Source organism: Podarcis vaucheri (genome assembly GCF_965113315.1).
Source record: "Podarcis vaucheri genome assembly, chromosome: Z".
NCBI classification, from domain to species: Eukaryota; Metazoa; Chordata; class Lepidosauria; order Squamata; family Lacertidae; genus Podarcis; species Podarcis vaucheri.
Window position 1 is genome coordinate 50580454 of NC_138758.1, and position 11456 is coordinate 50591909.

The 11456-nt window shown below is 47.6% G+C and overlaps 1 protein-coding gene across 1 annotated transcript in view; it reads left to right on the forward strand.

The window, feature by feature from the left end:
• Positions 1-6397, forward strand: part of MRRF (mitochondrial ribosome recycling factor) — a 17821-nt gene extending 11424 nt beyond the window's left edge. Inside the window, exons 6-7 of the mRNA XM_082209018.1 lie at positions 4630-4789; positions 5830-6397. Coding sequence (XP_082065144.1) covers positions 4630-4789; positions 5830-5907 — 238 coding nt within the window. The 3' untranslated portion in view covers positions 5908-6397. The remainder of the gene's footprint in view (positions 1-4629; positions 4790-5829) is intronic.
• Positions 6398-11456: the final 5059 nt, after the last annotated feature.

Consider the following 11456-nt stretch of genomic DNA (forward strand, 5'->3'; position numbering starts at 1 on the left):
AGCTCTTTGTACAGCTGGCGCCCACTGAGCTGGCTTCGCCTCTGAACTGACCAATGCAGGCAGTGAATAGGTTTGAAAATGTATGATGGAGAGATGCTTTTCCTCCCCACCCACTCCATCACCTTGTTTCACCAAAAGTAAAGGTAAAGGGACCCCTGACCATTAGGTCCAGTCGTGGCCGACCTTGGGGTTGCAGCACTCATCTCGCTTCACTGGCTGAGGGAGCCGGCGTACAGCTTCCGGGTCATGTGGCCAGCAGAGCAGTGCACGGAAACGCCGTTTACCTTCCCGCCGGAGCAGTACCTATTTATCTACTTGCACTTTGACGTGTTTTTGAACTGCTAGGTGGGCAGGAGCAGGGACTGAGCAACGGGAGCTCACCCCGTTGTGGGGATTCGAACCACCGACCTTCTGATCGGCAAGCACAAGGCTCTGTGGTTTAACCTACAGCGCCACCCACGTCCCATAAGTTTCACCAAAAACTTGCCCATAAAGGCTGGTTGTTTATGTATTTATTTGGTTTCTGTATCACTACTCCTTCCACATTGGAGCCCTGGGCTGCATACAACATAACTAGAACAGCATCAAAGAATGGCGATTGGCAGTAACTTCCAGACTGAAAAGAAAACTGCCCTCTGAAACACAATTAATAATTCCAGTATCATCAATGTAATTTAACTTAGGTTCTGTTCAATAGCATAGCACAATGAACAGTGCAATGGGTGCTATTTACAGATGAAATCTTACGGAGTCCAAAAAGCAGTCTTTTTAAAGGATTAGATTTGATTCATGGGCAATAGATTAGTAGGTGATAGTAACTAAGGACCTTAGAATAGCCCTGCTGGATCAGACCCTAGCAGGCCTACCTAGCTCAGCCTCCTGTTCTCAAAGTTCTTCAGCCATGGAGGCAGAGCCATCTATGTCTTATCCTCCATTAATTTGTGTAATCCTCATTTAAAGTCATCTAGGTCAGTGGCCATAGGAGGGAGTTTCATAGTTTCTTTTTTATATATATAAAATATTTATTAAGATTTTCAAAATATTACAAAAGAAAAATAGAAAAAAGAAAAATAAAAATAATTAAAAACAACTCAATCTTTCCATTACTTATTTTTCATTAGCTTGTTTCCCGGACCTCCTCACGCCTCCCTTTTTTGTATTCCAATTCAGTTTGTTGGTTCAGCAAATCCTTCCCCTGCGAGTTTCATAGTTTCAACTACGTGCCGCGTGAAGAAGTGACTTAGTGGAACCTATGTTTGCAGAACAGTCTACCTCAGAAATAAGAATCAATGGGCAAATAGCAAAGGAGGGCCAGGCTGGAGCTGGCCAATTTGGGAAATGAATGCTGGGCAAGAGGGGTCTTGGCTCTGGTCCAAATTTCAGTCTCCAAATTTCCCATGGATAGTAGCAAGAGGCTAGTGTTTGATGGCCTTGGAGAAGGTGACCAGACAGGATAATGTTGCGTATTAGATTAAGCATATCATACAGGGTTAGTCCTACTCTGCGTAGAACCATTGTACTTGATGGCCTTGGCTAACTTGAGTACATTAATCTTATTAATTTCTTCAGTAACCATGCCATTGTGATGTAACATCACCGACACTTCGTTTGATCAAACCTACCTTTGTTGATATCTACAGGAGCCTGGCTAAAGGAACTTTAAAGACTGGATCTTGCTTTTGGAAACAATTTGAATGAGTTTTCTGTTTGTGGCTTCTACAGTAGATCTTGTACCTTGTCCTCTCAATTTTTGGATCATTAATATAAGATTTAGAACGTAGAATGGTTTGGTAGCGTTTTGTGTGCCGCTTATGTCTGCTTGCTTCATACTGGTCTACATTGTGATGTTTAAGGCAACTTTACTTGGCCCCCGGGGGAACTCACAAAAGTGGAGCCCCCAGCCCTACAAATTACACAGGCTTACATAGGGGAATCCCCTCGCCTTCGCTTTATACATGCGTAGAAATTATGTCCCTTTCTCAGGGCAAAAGCATGCCTGCATCATCAGAGCTGGATGCCGGATTTGGTGAGAAGAACAGGTCAGCTCAGAGCTGATTTTTTTCCTGCACAGGAGTAACTGACACATTCTTCATGCGGTCTGAGTAAGAAGAGTCGCCTATCTTAACAATATCCTTTCACACCCTCTTTTACATCTCTTAGGCTGTCTATCAAAGCATATAGTATAATTCCCACTACAAGGGCGACTCTTGAGTAGAACTTAGCAGGGAGGCAGCCCAAAGTCCCCAAAGAACCCTTAATAAAAGCAACCTCCCCACTCGCCTTGGGTCTTCCATTTCCCTGCACGTGGTAGGAAATCCAGCTCTTGGGTTTGGACTCCGCAGCGAAGGCCTTCAGGAAAGCTCACCGTAGCAGTTTCACAGGCATGTAGCCAAGGACTGAGGGACCTGAGCTCCCAGCTATTCTCAGCACCGGCCAGCGTGGCCTGAGGTTGGGGGTGAGGACAGCTGGAGCCCCCATCAGCTTCTCTCCCCACACCTGGGTGCAGGCAACATCAAGAGAGATCATCCTGAAATTAGTGCGGCCAAGCGCTCATGGCAGAGAATGGCTGAGCACCAGCATTTTTGCTTTGGCTGATAAGATCCTGCTCTGGTTTCTGCAGCTCCTCCTGCTCTCTTCTTCCTTTCTCCTCTCCCTGCCCGGTTCTCCCCTCCCCTCAACTCCCCCCCCCCAATGCAATCCTGAAGGAGGCTGCTATTATCCTCCTAATTGCTGAGGATTTCAACTGGGTGCACAGCAGCCTGATTGTTAACACACTCCCAGATCATCCCCTGGTTTGAATTACACAGGAGGAGGGAAGAGACCCAGGAGGAGCGGGAAGGAAAAAAGGCAGGTTCCAATGTTACTCTCGCATCTCCTCCTTTGTCCCAAGGCCACGCTTCTCCCTCTGTTGCCCCATTTCCTGTCCCCAATTGCAGGGTGTAACCAGGGCTTTTTTCCCTAGAACTTGCTGAGCACCCACCCAAAGTCATTGAAAGAAATTGATATCTTGTGGCACACATACTGTGGAACTCCCTGCCTATTGAAACCAGGCAGGTGCCTTTGCTCCTTTCAGTGCCTGCCTGCCCAGACATGCACAATTCTGTCATGTGTTTTAAGTTTTTAGTTCATTGTTGGTTTTACCCTTTGAAAGTTTTAAGGAGTTTTTACTGAGAATTTTATTGTTTTATTTTCCTTGTAAGCTGCTCTGGGTTCGTTTTTTGTTGTTGTTAAAACAAACTTGTGGTGTATACATTGTATGCTTTAAATGAATAAAATAAGACAGCCATTGCCCTGCATGTGTTTGGGGCTACAGCTTCCATCAGCCCCAGCAAGTGCAGGGAAGCATACAAATTGCCCAGAACATCTGGAGGGCCTCAGCTTCGCGAAACCTGCCATGTGATATACCTTGCTCTTCCTCACCTGTTCTTGTCTCCACCTCTCCCATAAAACTTTATCTCCTAAGCACCGATTTTCCCTATCACTCAAGGTTTTCTCCCCCACCCTGTTTTCAGGGCCAATCAGATTTGCATCTGCGTACACATTCAGAAACCTTTCTAATCCCCTGCTCCAGTAGCCTTGTAGCAATTAGCCCACACATTTATTGAGAGTGGTTTTCCTGACATTTCCTATTTATATTACACTTAATCTTATCGTTGCAATTTATTAATTGCCTTCTAAACCACCATCCCACAGCAGATTACATGTAAGATAGTTGAAAGGATTTAAAACACAGAACCAACAAATACATTCAAAACAAGACAAAAACCCTAGATGTAAGAAGACACTCATGGTAAAGACCCATCGATCCAGCTGAGGATTTGAAAGTGCGCATAGCAGGTGCCTGTTGTATCGCGACAGGTATGTGATTCCACAGGCCAGGGGCAGCCACACTAAAAGCCTTCCTCCGAGTTACTGCAGAGTTGGCTGCTGAGGTCTTTGGAACTTGAAGGAGACTGCAGTGATGTCCTAGGTGCATAAGGGGTAAGCAGTCTCTCAGATAACGCAGTCCTGAGCTGTATAGGAACGTATATGTTTAGTACCAACACCGTGAACTTGGCCTAGTAGCAAATTGTCAGCCAGTGCAAATCCTGCAAGCAAGGACTGCGATGCCTCAAGCACGCCTTACCCCATATGGACCAACCTGGACCCTGTGATTATCATCTGAGGTCCTTTGTGTGCCTCCTGTATGAGAATTTCTGGAGGGTGGCAACACAAGAACAGGCCTTTCCTGTGGTGGCTCCCTGCTTGTGGGATGTTACATATGTTGGGGCCATTCAGAAACATTCCTCTTCCCCCAGGCTTTTGGTTAGTTAAACAATCTTTGGCCTTTAAAACTGTGGGTGGGGAGGTGTTATAGTTTCTGTTTGTTACCATGCCAATGTGTTTTTGTATTCCAAACCACCCTGTGATCCTCAATATGAAGGGCACTATGATAATTTAATAAACAAATAAATGAAATGAGACTTGCCCCCACAATCCACTGAGCCGCCATGTTGTGTACCAGATGCAGTCTGTGGGAAAAGCCCCGAGGGTAGCTGCACATGGAATACATCGCAGAATTCCAGTGGTGAGGTTGTGAGTGCATGAGCAGCTGAGGTCAAAGACACACTTTGCTTACTGTTTGACTAGGGTCACCCGCGAGCACAGAGAGAACCTGGTCACTGTGGGAAAGCAGCTGACAAACAGAGCGAAGGAGTCGCTGCGGAAAGTTCGCGCCGAGGCCATCAGCCAGACCAGGAAGGCCAAAAGCTCCACGTCAGAGGATACCATCCGGTTAATAGAGAAACAGGTACTAGTCAGTTGATGGGCCATTTTCTAATACAGTGGTACCTGTACAGTGGTACAGTGGTTACAGACACTTCAGGTTACAGACACTTCAGGTTACAGACACTCCAGGTTACAGAGAACAGAAATCATGTGGCAGCAGCAGGAGGCCCCATTAGCTAAAGTGGTGCTTCAGGTTAAGAACGGACCTCCAAAACGAATTAAGTTCTTAACCCAAATTACCACTGTACAGTCATACCTTGGGATAAATATGCTTCAGGATAAGTATTTTCGGGTTGCGCTCCGTGGCGACCCGGAAGTAACGGAGCATGTTACTTCTGGGTTTCGCCGTTCGTGCATGCGCAGACGGTCAAAATGATGTCATGCGCATGCACGAAAGCAGCAAAACACGACCCGCGCATTTGCAGATGCGCCGTCGCACCTTACGTTCTATTCAGGATGCGAACGGGGCTCCGGAACAGATCCCGTTCGCATCCCAAGGTACCACTGTACTTATTTATTTACTATTATATTTAACCCTGGAACGCATCTGGACCTGCTCCCACATCAAAAGCCAGCCTGTCAGGGAGAACTCAGGAGGGGAGAGTTCTGCTTTTGCACTTGAACCCTGCTTGCTTGTTCCTCACTGTGAGAACCTCTCCTCTATTAATTCGTCTAGCCCTCTTTTCAAGCCATCCCAAGTTGGTGGCCCATCACTGCTCCTGTGGGAGTGAGTTCCATAGTTTTAACTGTGTGCGGCATTAAAAAAACCACTTAGGTGAAATCTACACACGTATAAAAACGCTGCGAAAATGCTTTTTTTTAAAAAAAAAGGTTTTGAAAACTATATTGAATTTGTCATAACTCACTGTCGCCATCTAGTGTCCCATTTGTGTGTTGCACTTTACAACGCAGCCAAAATGTTTTATTTGCAGCTGTATAGCTGAGTCCTTACTTTCATCTGTCCCGAACTTACCAACATTGAGCTTCCTTGGGTGTCCATAATGTTTTTTTTTGTTTTTTTTTTAAAGTTGCCTGCATTCACACACTTTTCTCCCCCTGCAGATCCAGCAAATGGCAGAGGACACAGTAGCCGAAATGGAGAAGCTGTTGGCAGCAAAGACAAAAGAGCTGCTTGGTTAGCCTGCTTACGGGAGATTTCAAGCCATCTATCACCAGGAGGAGTTTTCTACCCATCACTGGACTCTCACGGCCTCCTGTGTGGCTGCAGCATTTTGGCTCCCATCATGTGCGAGGCTCTTTGGATCGGGTCGACGATCATCCCTGCCACCCTCCCTAAGACTTTGGCATTGGCCAGAAAAATTGTATTGGCAACTTTGAGGGCAGCTGGGGCTGATGAAATTAATACGGACAAGGTTGCAGCCCCACTAAAACCTGGTTGACGTAACCACGTAGAGTGGTGGTTCTAGGCAAGAGAGAGAGCGTGCCTCATCAAAGAGGATTTTTTTTTCCCTGGGAGCAGTCACATTTTGGATTGTCGTTGACCGCCTTGGCCATTTTCACTCGCTTGTAAGCTTTGTCAGAGTGGGAGGAGGCAGCAGAGTCCAGGCGTCTTCACGATCTCACAGGGAATCTTGTACATTAAATAAAGCACCCCAGGAGGGATGAAGTATCTCCATGTGATCTGGTGATTCTTCCCCTGCCCTTTGTCCTTGCTGGGGTTAGAATGCAGGAAAGGTTACATGTAGACTTCCATAGCAGTTCGGGGCAGGGCAGCCTGAACTGCTGGGCTGGGTCCCGTGGTTCCTGGTGGCAGTTCCCATACTGCCTCAGTTTCCTAGATGGGAAACCTGGTGCAGTTTCCACACCCCGCCCTTATGGTAGAGCACGAGGCTGCGTGAGCAACTTGACTTCGGTAGGCTGCTAGCTTCAGTTTCTTGAACGCCTAGCCCTCATGGCTGCAAAGTTAGTCCCATGTTGGCAACGCTTGCGGGTGTCTCTGAAGGCAAGTTGAGGTGCCTGAATGAGATTGCTCATTGCAGGGCGCAAGGCGCCTCCCCAAGTGCAGCTGCGTTGAAATGAAAACGCAGAATTATTAAAATCCCATGAATATACTTAATGTGGGTTGTAGGGAAACGTGTGGGGGTAGGGTAGGAGGGGAGAGGAGGACGGTCACATCCAGCCCCCCAAACCACAGATCTTTAAAGAGTGTGCCTTTTTGTTGCAAAGGGGGCATTAGGGTTGTAGGAAGCTAATATATCCTGAGTTGGAATGTTGCTTCATCTAGTTCAGTACTGTTTACACTGACTGGCAGTCACTCCTCAGGGTTTCAGCATGGAAGAAAGGGCTCATTTGATAAACACAAGGCGAGCTTGAAAGGCCTAAGCTGAAAGAAATTTGCTGAGCCAAGTAAGCACCGTGGGGCATTCATTTCCCCCTTGATCCATTTATCAAAAGAGGAGGCACTTCCGGCAGGCGGCAGCAGACATTTGAACGGATTGCAAATGTGTCTACTCAAAGTAGACCCACTGAAATTGACAATCATGATGGATGGATAGGCCCATTAATTTTAATGGATCCTTCTTCTTTGGTGATCACTCGTAGCCGAGTAAGATTGTCTTCCATAAACACAGTTTTAACAATGAGTCTGTAAGTGACTGTGGAGGCCAATTCTGGACCCACACGTCCTTCCACAGTGGGGACACTGGTTTCCAGGCAGGAGCTGATCACGGTGTGGATTTGCCCTGCGTGCCTTCTTCTTGGCACGCTTCTCCCATGCATCCTGAGTTTGAGTGTCTTCAAAGCCCATGACACCTTTGGTAAAGGCTGTTCTTCAATTGGAGCGCTCGCAGCAGAGCTTAGTTAGCTACTACCTGATATTTCTAAGCACTTTTTGAGGGCAGGCTTGTATAAAGCGGGGAGGGGGCCGTCCTGCCTGGAGGTTTCTAGGGCTCAGGTGAGGTCCCACTTAGTCTGGAGGAGATGCACCTGGAACATCAGCCAAAACTGATAAGAGGCTCACAGTTGCTGCCTTGACCTGGGCCTCCCAAAGCGCCACAGGATCAAGGCACCCCCATGAAGCTAAAATCCTAATCCTGCAAGGGAGCCTGCACCCCAAACCCAAGGCCCCCAAGCCTCCCTGCAGCACTTCCTGGTGGCCTCTGCTAAGCCGGGCCAATCATCAGTGTGGAGAAACCCACCGGTGTCCCTAGGAACACAGGACGCTGCAGAGTGAGACCCACGGGGCCTCAGTTAAGAGGCAAGGGGGCGACAGACATTGGGGCCACTGGAGGTGCAAACGAACATCAGGCTATCATCCATTTTGTTGAACTGATTGAACCAATTTTGGTTGGATATTGAATGAATGTCTAATTGCTACTGTATTGAATTTCATTGCGCTATCTTCCTTGGCGGGTTGTGCAAACTGCTGTTTGATGCTTTTTTTATAAGGTAGGAGAGTCTTTTAGGCGGGGGGGGGGGTCTTTGCAGCCCTCCCCGCAGTTGCTGCCCTTGGGGGACTGAACTTTGCTCCATGTCTGCATGCAAAGCAGATGCTTTGCCCCTGAGCTGTGACTCTTCCCTGTATCCATGAGTGCTTGGGCCCGGCTGCCGGCCTTGGGTTCAAGTGATGCCTTTGCAAAGCACCCTCTGGTCCCAGTAGAGAGAGAGTGTGTGTGCGGGTGGAAAGCAGGAGAGACGTCCTGCAGGGGTGGCGGGGAGAGAACGGAGCAGCACGAGGGTCTGAGCCAGAGTCGAGTCCCTCCAGTGTCAAAACCCAACGCTGTGCTTCAAAGGAGAGGTGATTGCTCTCCTTGTGAGCCACTGGCGGCAGAGAGAGACGGTGCAATTGCGATTGCTTTTGTGTAAAGGAGGGCTGAATCCTCTCTCTGATTGTAGGCTTTCTGGATTTGTGTCAAACAAGGCTGGTGGTGTGTCAGAGTTTAGGAGGCGCATACATCTTTCAACAGTGTGCCTTGCCTGCCGGCAGTGCGGGCAGGGGGGCGGGGGGGGGAGATGAGGGAGATGCGCCCCCATAATCGCCTGCCTTCTATATTCAGTGTTGATTAGACGCGCTTTCGGCCTGGATTGTCGGGAGGCTCAAGTGGGTTTTTTTTAATCACTACAGAAGCTCATTACAGCTTCCCAGTGACTCTTATGTCCTCCAGTTCTCCTTTCAGATTAGAGCCCATCGTCGGATGAATATTGGATGATTTCATTACATACAAATGCAATCAACAGTTTTGCATAAAATTTCTCCTCTTTTTCTCGAGTTTCAATTGACCCCGGCACCCGTGGCGGTAGGCGCAATACACATGCAAATGAGCCTGCGCTGCCGTGCGAGATATATATATATATATATATATATATATATATATATGGAGCGGGGAGTAAGGAAAAGGGACACTCAGAAGCAAAATAAAAACCTCTGGAAAATCTTTGGGCATTGAGTGACGAGCCAAAGGCTTCCAGCTTCTCCCCCTCCAAAAGAACACATTTTGCCTGGGAATATACAGCTTGACTCGCTCTTCTGAGTTAGCTAGGGCTGTTTGTGCACTGACACACCTCTTGCTTATTTGTTTATGGCCTTTAGACCTCACCTTTATTTCTCCAAGGACCTCAATAGTTCTCAGTGCTGCCTTTGAAATCCCGGTAACATCCAGGAAATCTGGACATAGGGCAGTCCTATTCTGCATAGTAATGCGTCCCACCTTCCTTCCTTTATTGCTATTTCTGTTGCTCATGTATGCATTTTTAAAATTTCATACACAGGAAGCTGCCTTATACAAAGTCAGACAGTTCTCTAGCATTTCAGGCAGGGTTCTCCCTAGGGCTTTTTTTCAGTAGCTGCTCAAGGGAATACAGTACTAGCAGTACCTGTTGTTGTTGTTGTTAAAATGTGTGACACTTACTGTAACAACTTCATGGTAAGTAAATGTAAAGGGACCCCTGACCATTAGGTCCAGTTGTAACCGACTCTGGGGTTGCGGCGCTCATCTCGCTTTATTGGCCAAGGGAGCCGGCATACAGCTTCTGGGTCATGTGGCCAGCAAGACTAAGCCACTTCTGGTGAACCAGAGCAGCGCACGGAAACGCCGTTTACCTTCCCGCCGGAGTGGTACCTATTTATCTACTTGCACTTTGACGTGCTTTCGAACTGCTAGGTTGGCAGGAGCAGGGACCGAGCAACAGGAGCTCACCCCGTCGCGGGGATTCGAACCGCCGACCTTCTAGTTGGCAAGTCCTAGGCTCTGTGGTTTAACCCACAGCGCTACCCGCGTGCCTTCATGGGGGGGGGGAGCACTGGTTCTCCCAACCTGGAGATGCTAAGTTGGGGTGCGTTTGGACCTTCCGAGGCCTCCATGCAAGTCAGGTGCTCTACCACCGAGCCTCAAGCTTCCCCCTTGGGCATTTTGTAAAGGGCAAAGTGGGCGCAAAAAAAGCTATTTTAATAATTTGTCAGTTGCAGCCCCAAGTCCTCAGGCTAGAAGTCCTGGGGCCCCAGTAGGGGCTTGCTTTCTTCCCCATCTTGTTTCTGTTTGTTGAATCTGGGAGATAAGTGGTTAGTGCAAGACCAGCCAGGGCAGTGTGTGTGTGTGTGTTTGTGTGTTTATCATATTATTGCAGTTTCTCTCCCACCTCCAAGGAGGCTAAAATGGAGTACATGGTTCTTTCAGTGAGCAGCATTTCCTACATGTGGAATTGCTTGACCTCTTCTTGACCCTCAGAGGTCAAAAATAAAATTACAGTTCTGAGGTAGGTTAGGCTGAGAGGCTGTGGCTGGTCCACGGTCAACCTCCAGGCTGGACTTCTTTAAACCCCTACTAATTGAGTGGTTCCCAAACTTTTGTTTGTTTGTTCCATAGGCTTATCCCCTGTGCCCCAGAAGCCTATTAAAAGCATTATTCAGAGTAGCTTTCTGCAGGAGCCACTAAGGAAGATAATAACTCAACAAAATTCAAAACACAAACCATTAATTGCCACGTTTATTCAAACTATTTAGTTCAATTAATTCAACAAAGCTGATGAACTTGATACACAGCGATACCAGCTTTTCAAAGTTTGGCAGCTCTTTCCACCTGCTGCCCCCTTGCCTATTACTGCCCCCACCCTGGTAATCCCAATGCCATGAGCTACAGACCTTCAGCTGCCCGAAATCCAACTTTTAGCTTTTAGCTACAAACAGACCATCCAGCCAAGAAAAGTTTCCAGTCAAGCTGCTAGCGTGAAATTGGAACCCCATCAAAAGAAAGAAGTACCTAGCCTCTGCTTGATCCTATGGTCTCATTAGTCAAACTGGGAGGCCTCGTTTTCATCTAATTTGCTTGTCAGGGCAAGGAGGGGGTCATCCATTACCCTGGCGCCCCAGCAGATGACGTCACCACTTCCACTCTGGGAAAGGAGAGAGAATGTCCCGGAGTTGCACTTCTTTGCTTTCCCCTTTTGGTACCACTCATTTTGGAATAAAGGTGAAAATGATTTGAGATTTCAGCAAGGACTAGAACCTCCAGGCCCTTTTCGCAGACACAGCGGAACCATCATTTTCAAGACAGCCCTCGTCACAATCCTGCCAAATCTGGAATTAGACTTGGCAATCAGATCCCACTGATAAGTCTTCTTGGACTTTGATGTTTTCACCTGTGTGCGACTGTACTCATTCGATGTGCCTGTTTCATAGAAGAAGAAGAGGAGGATGTGTTTGGATTTGATATCCCGCTTTATCACTACCCGAA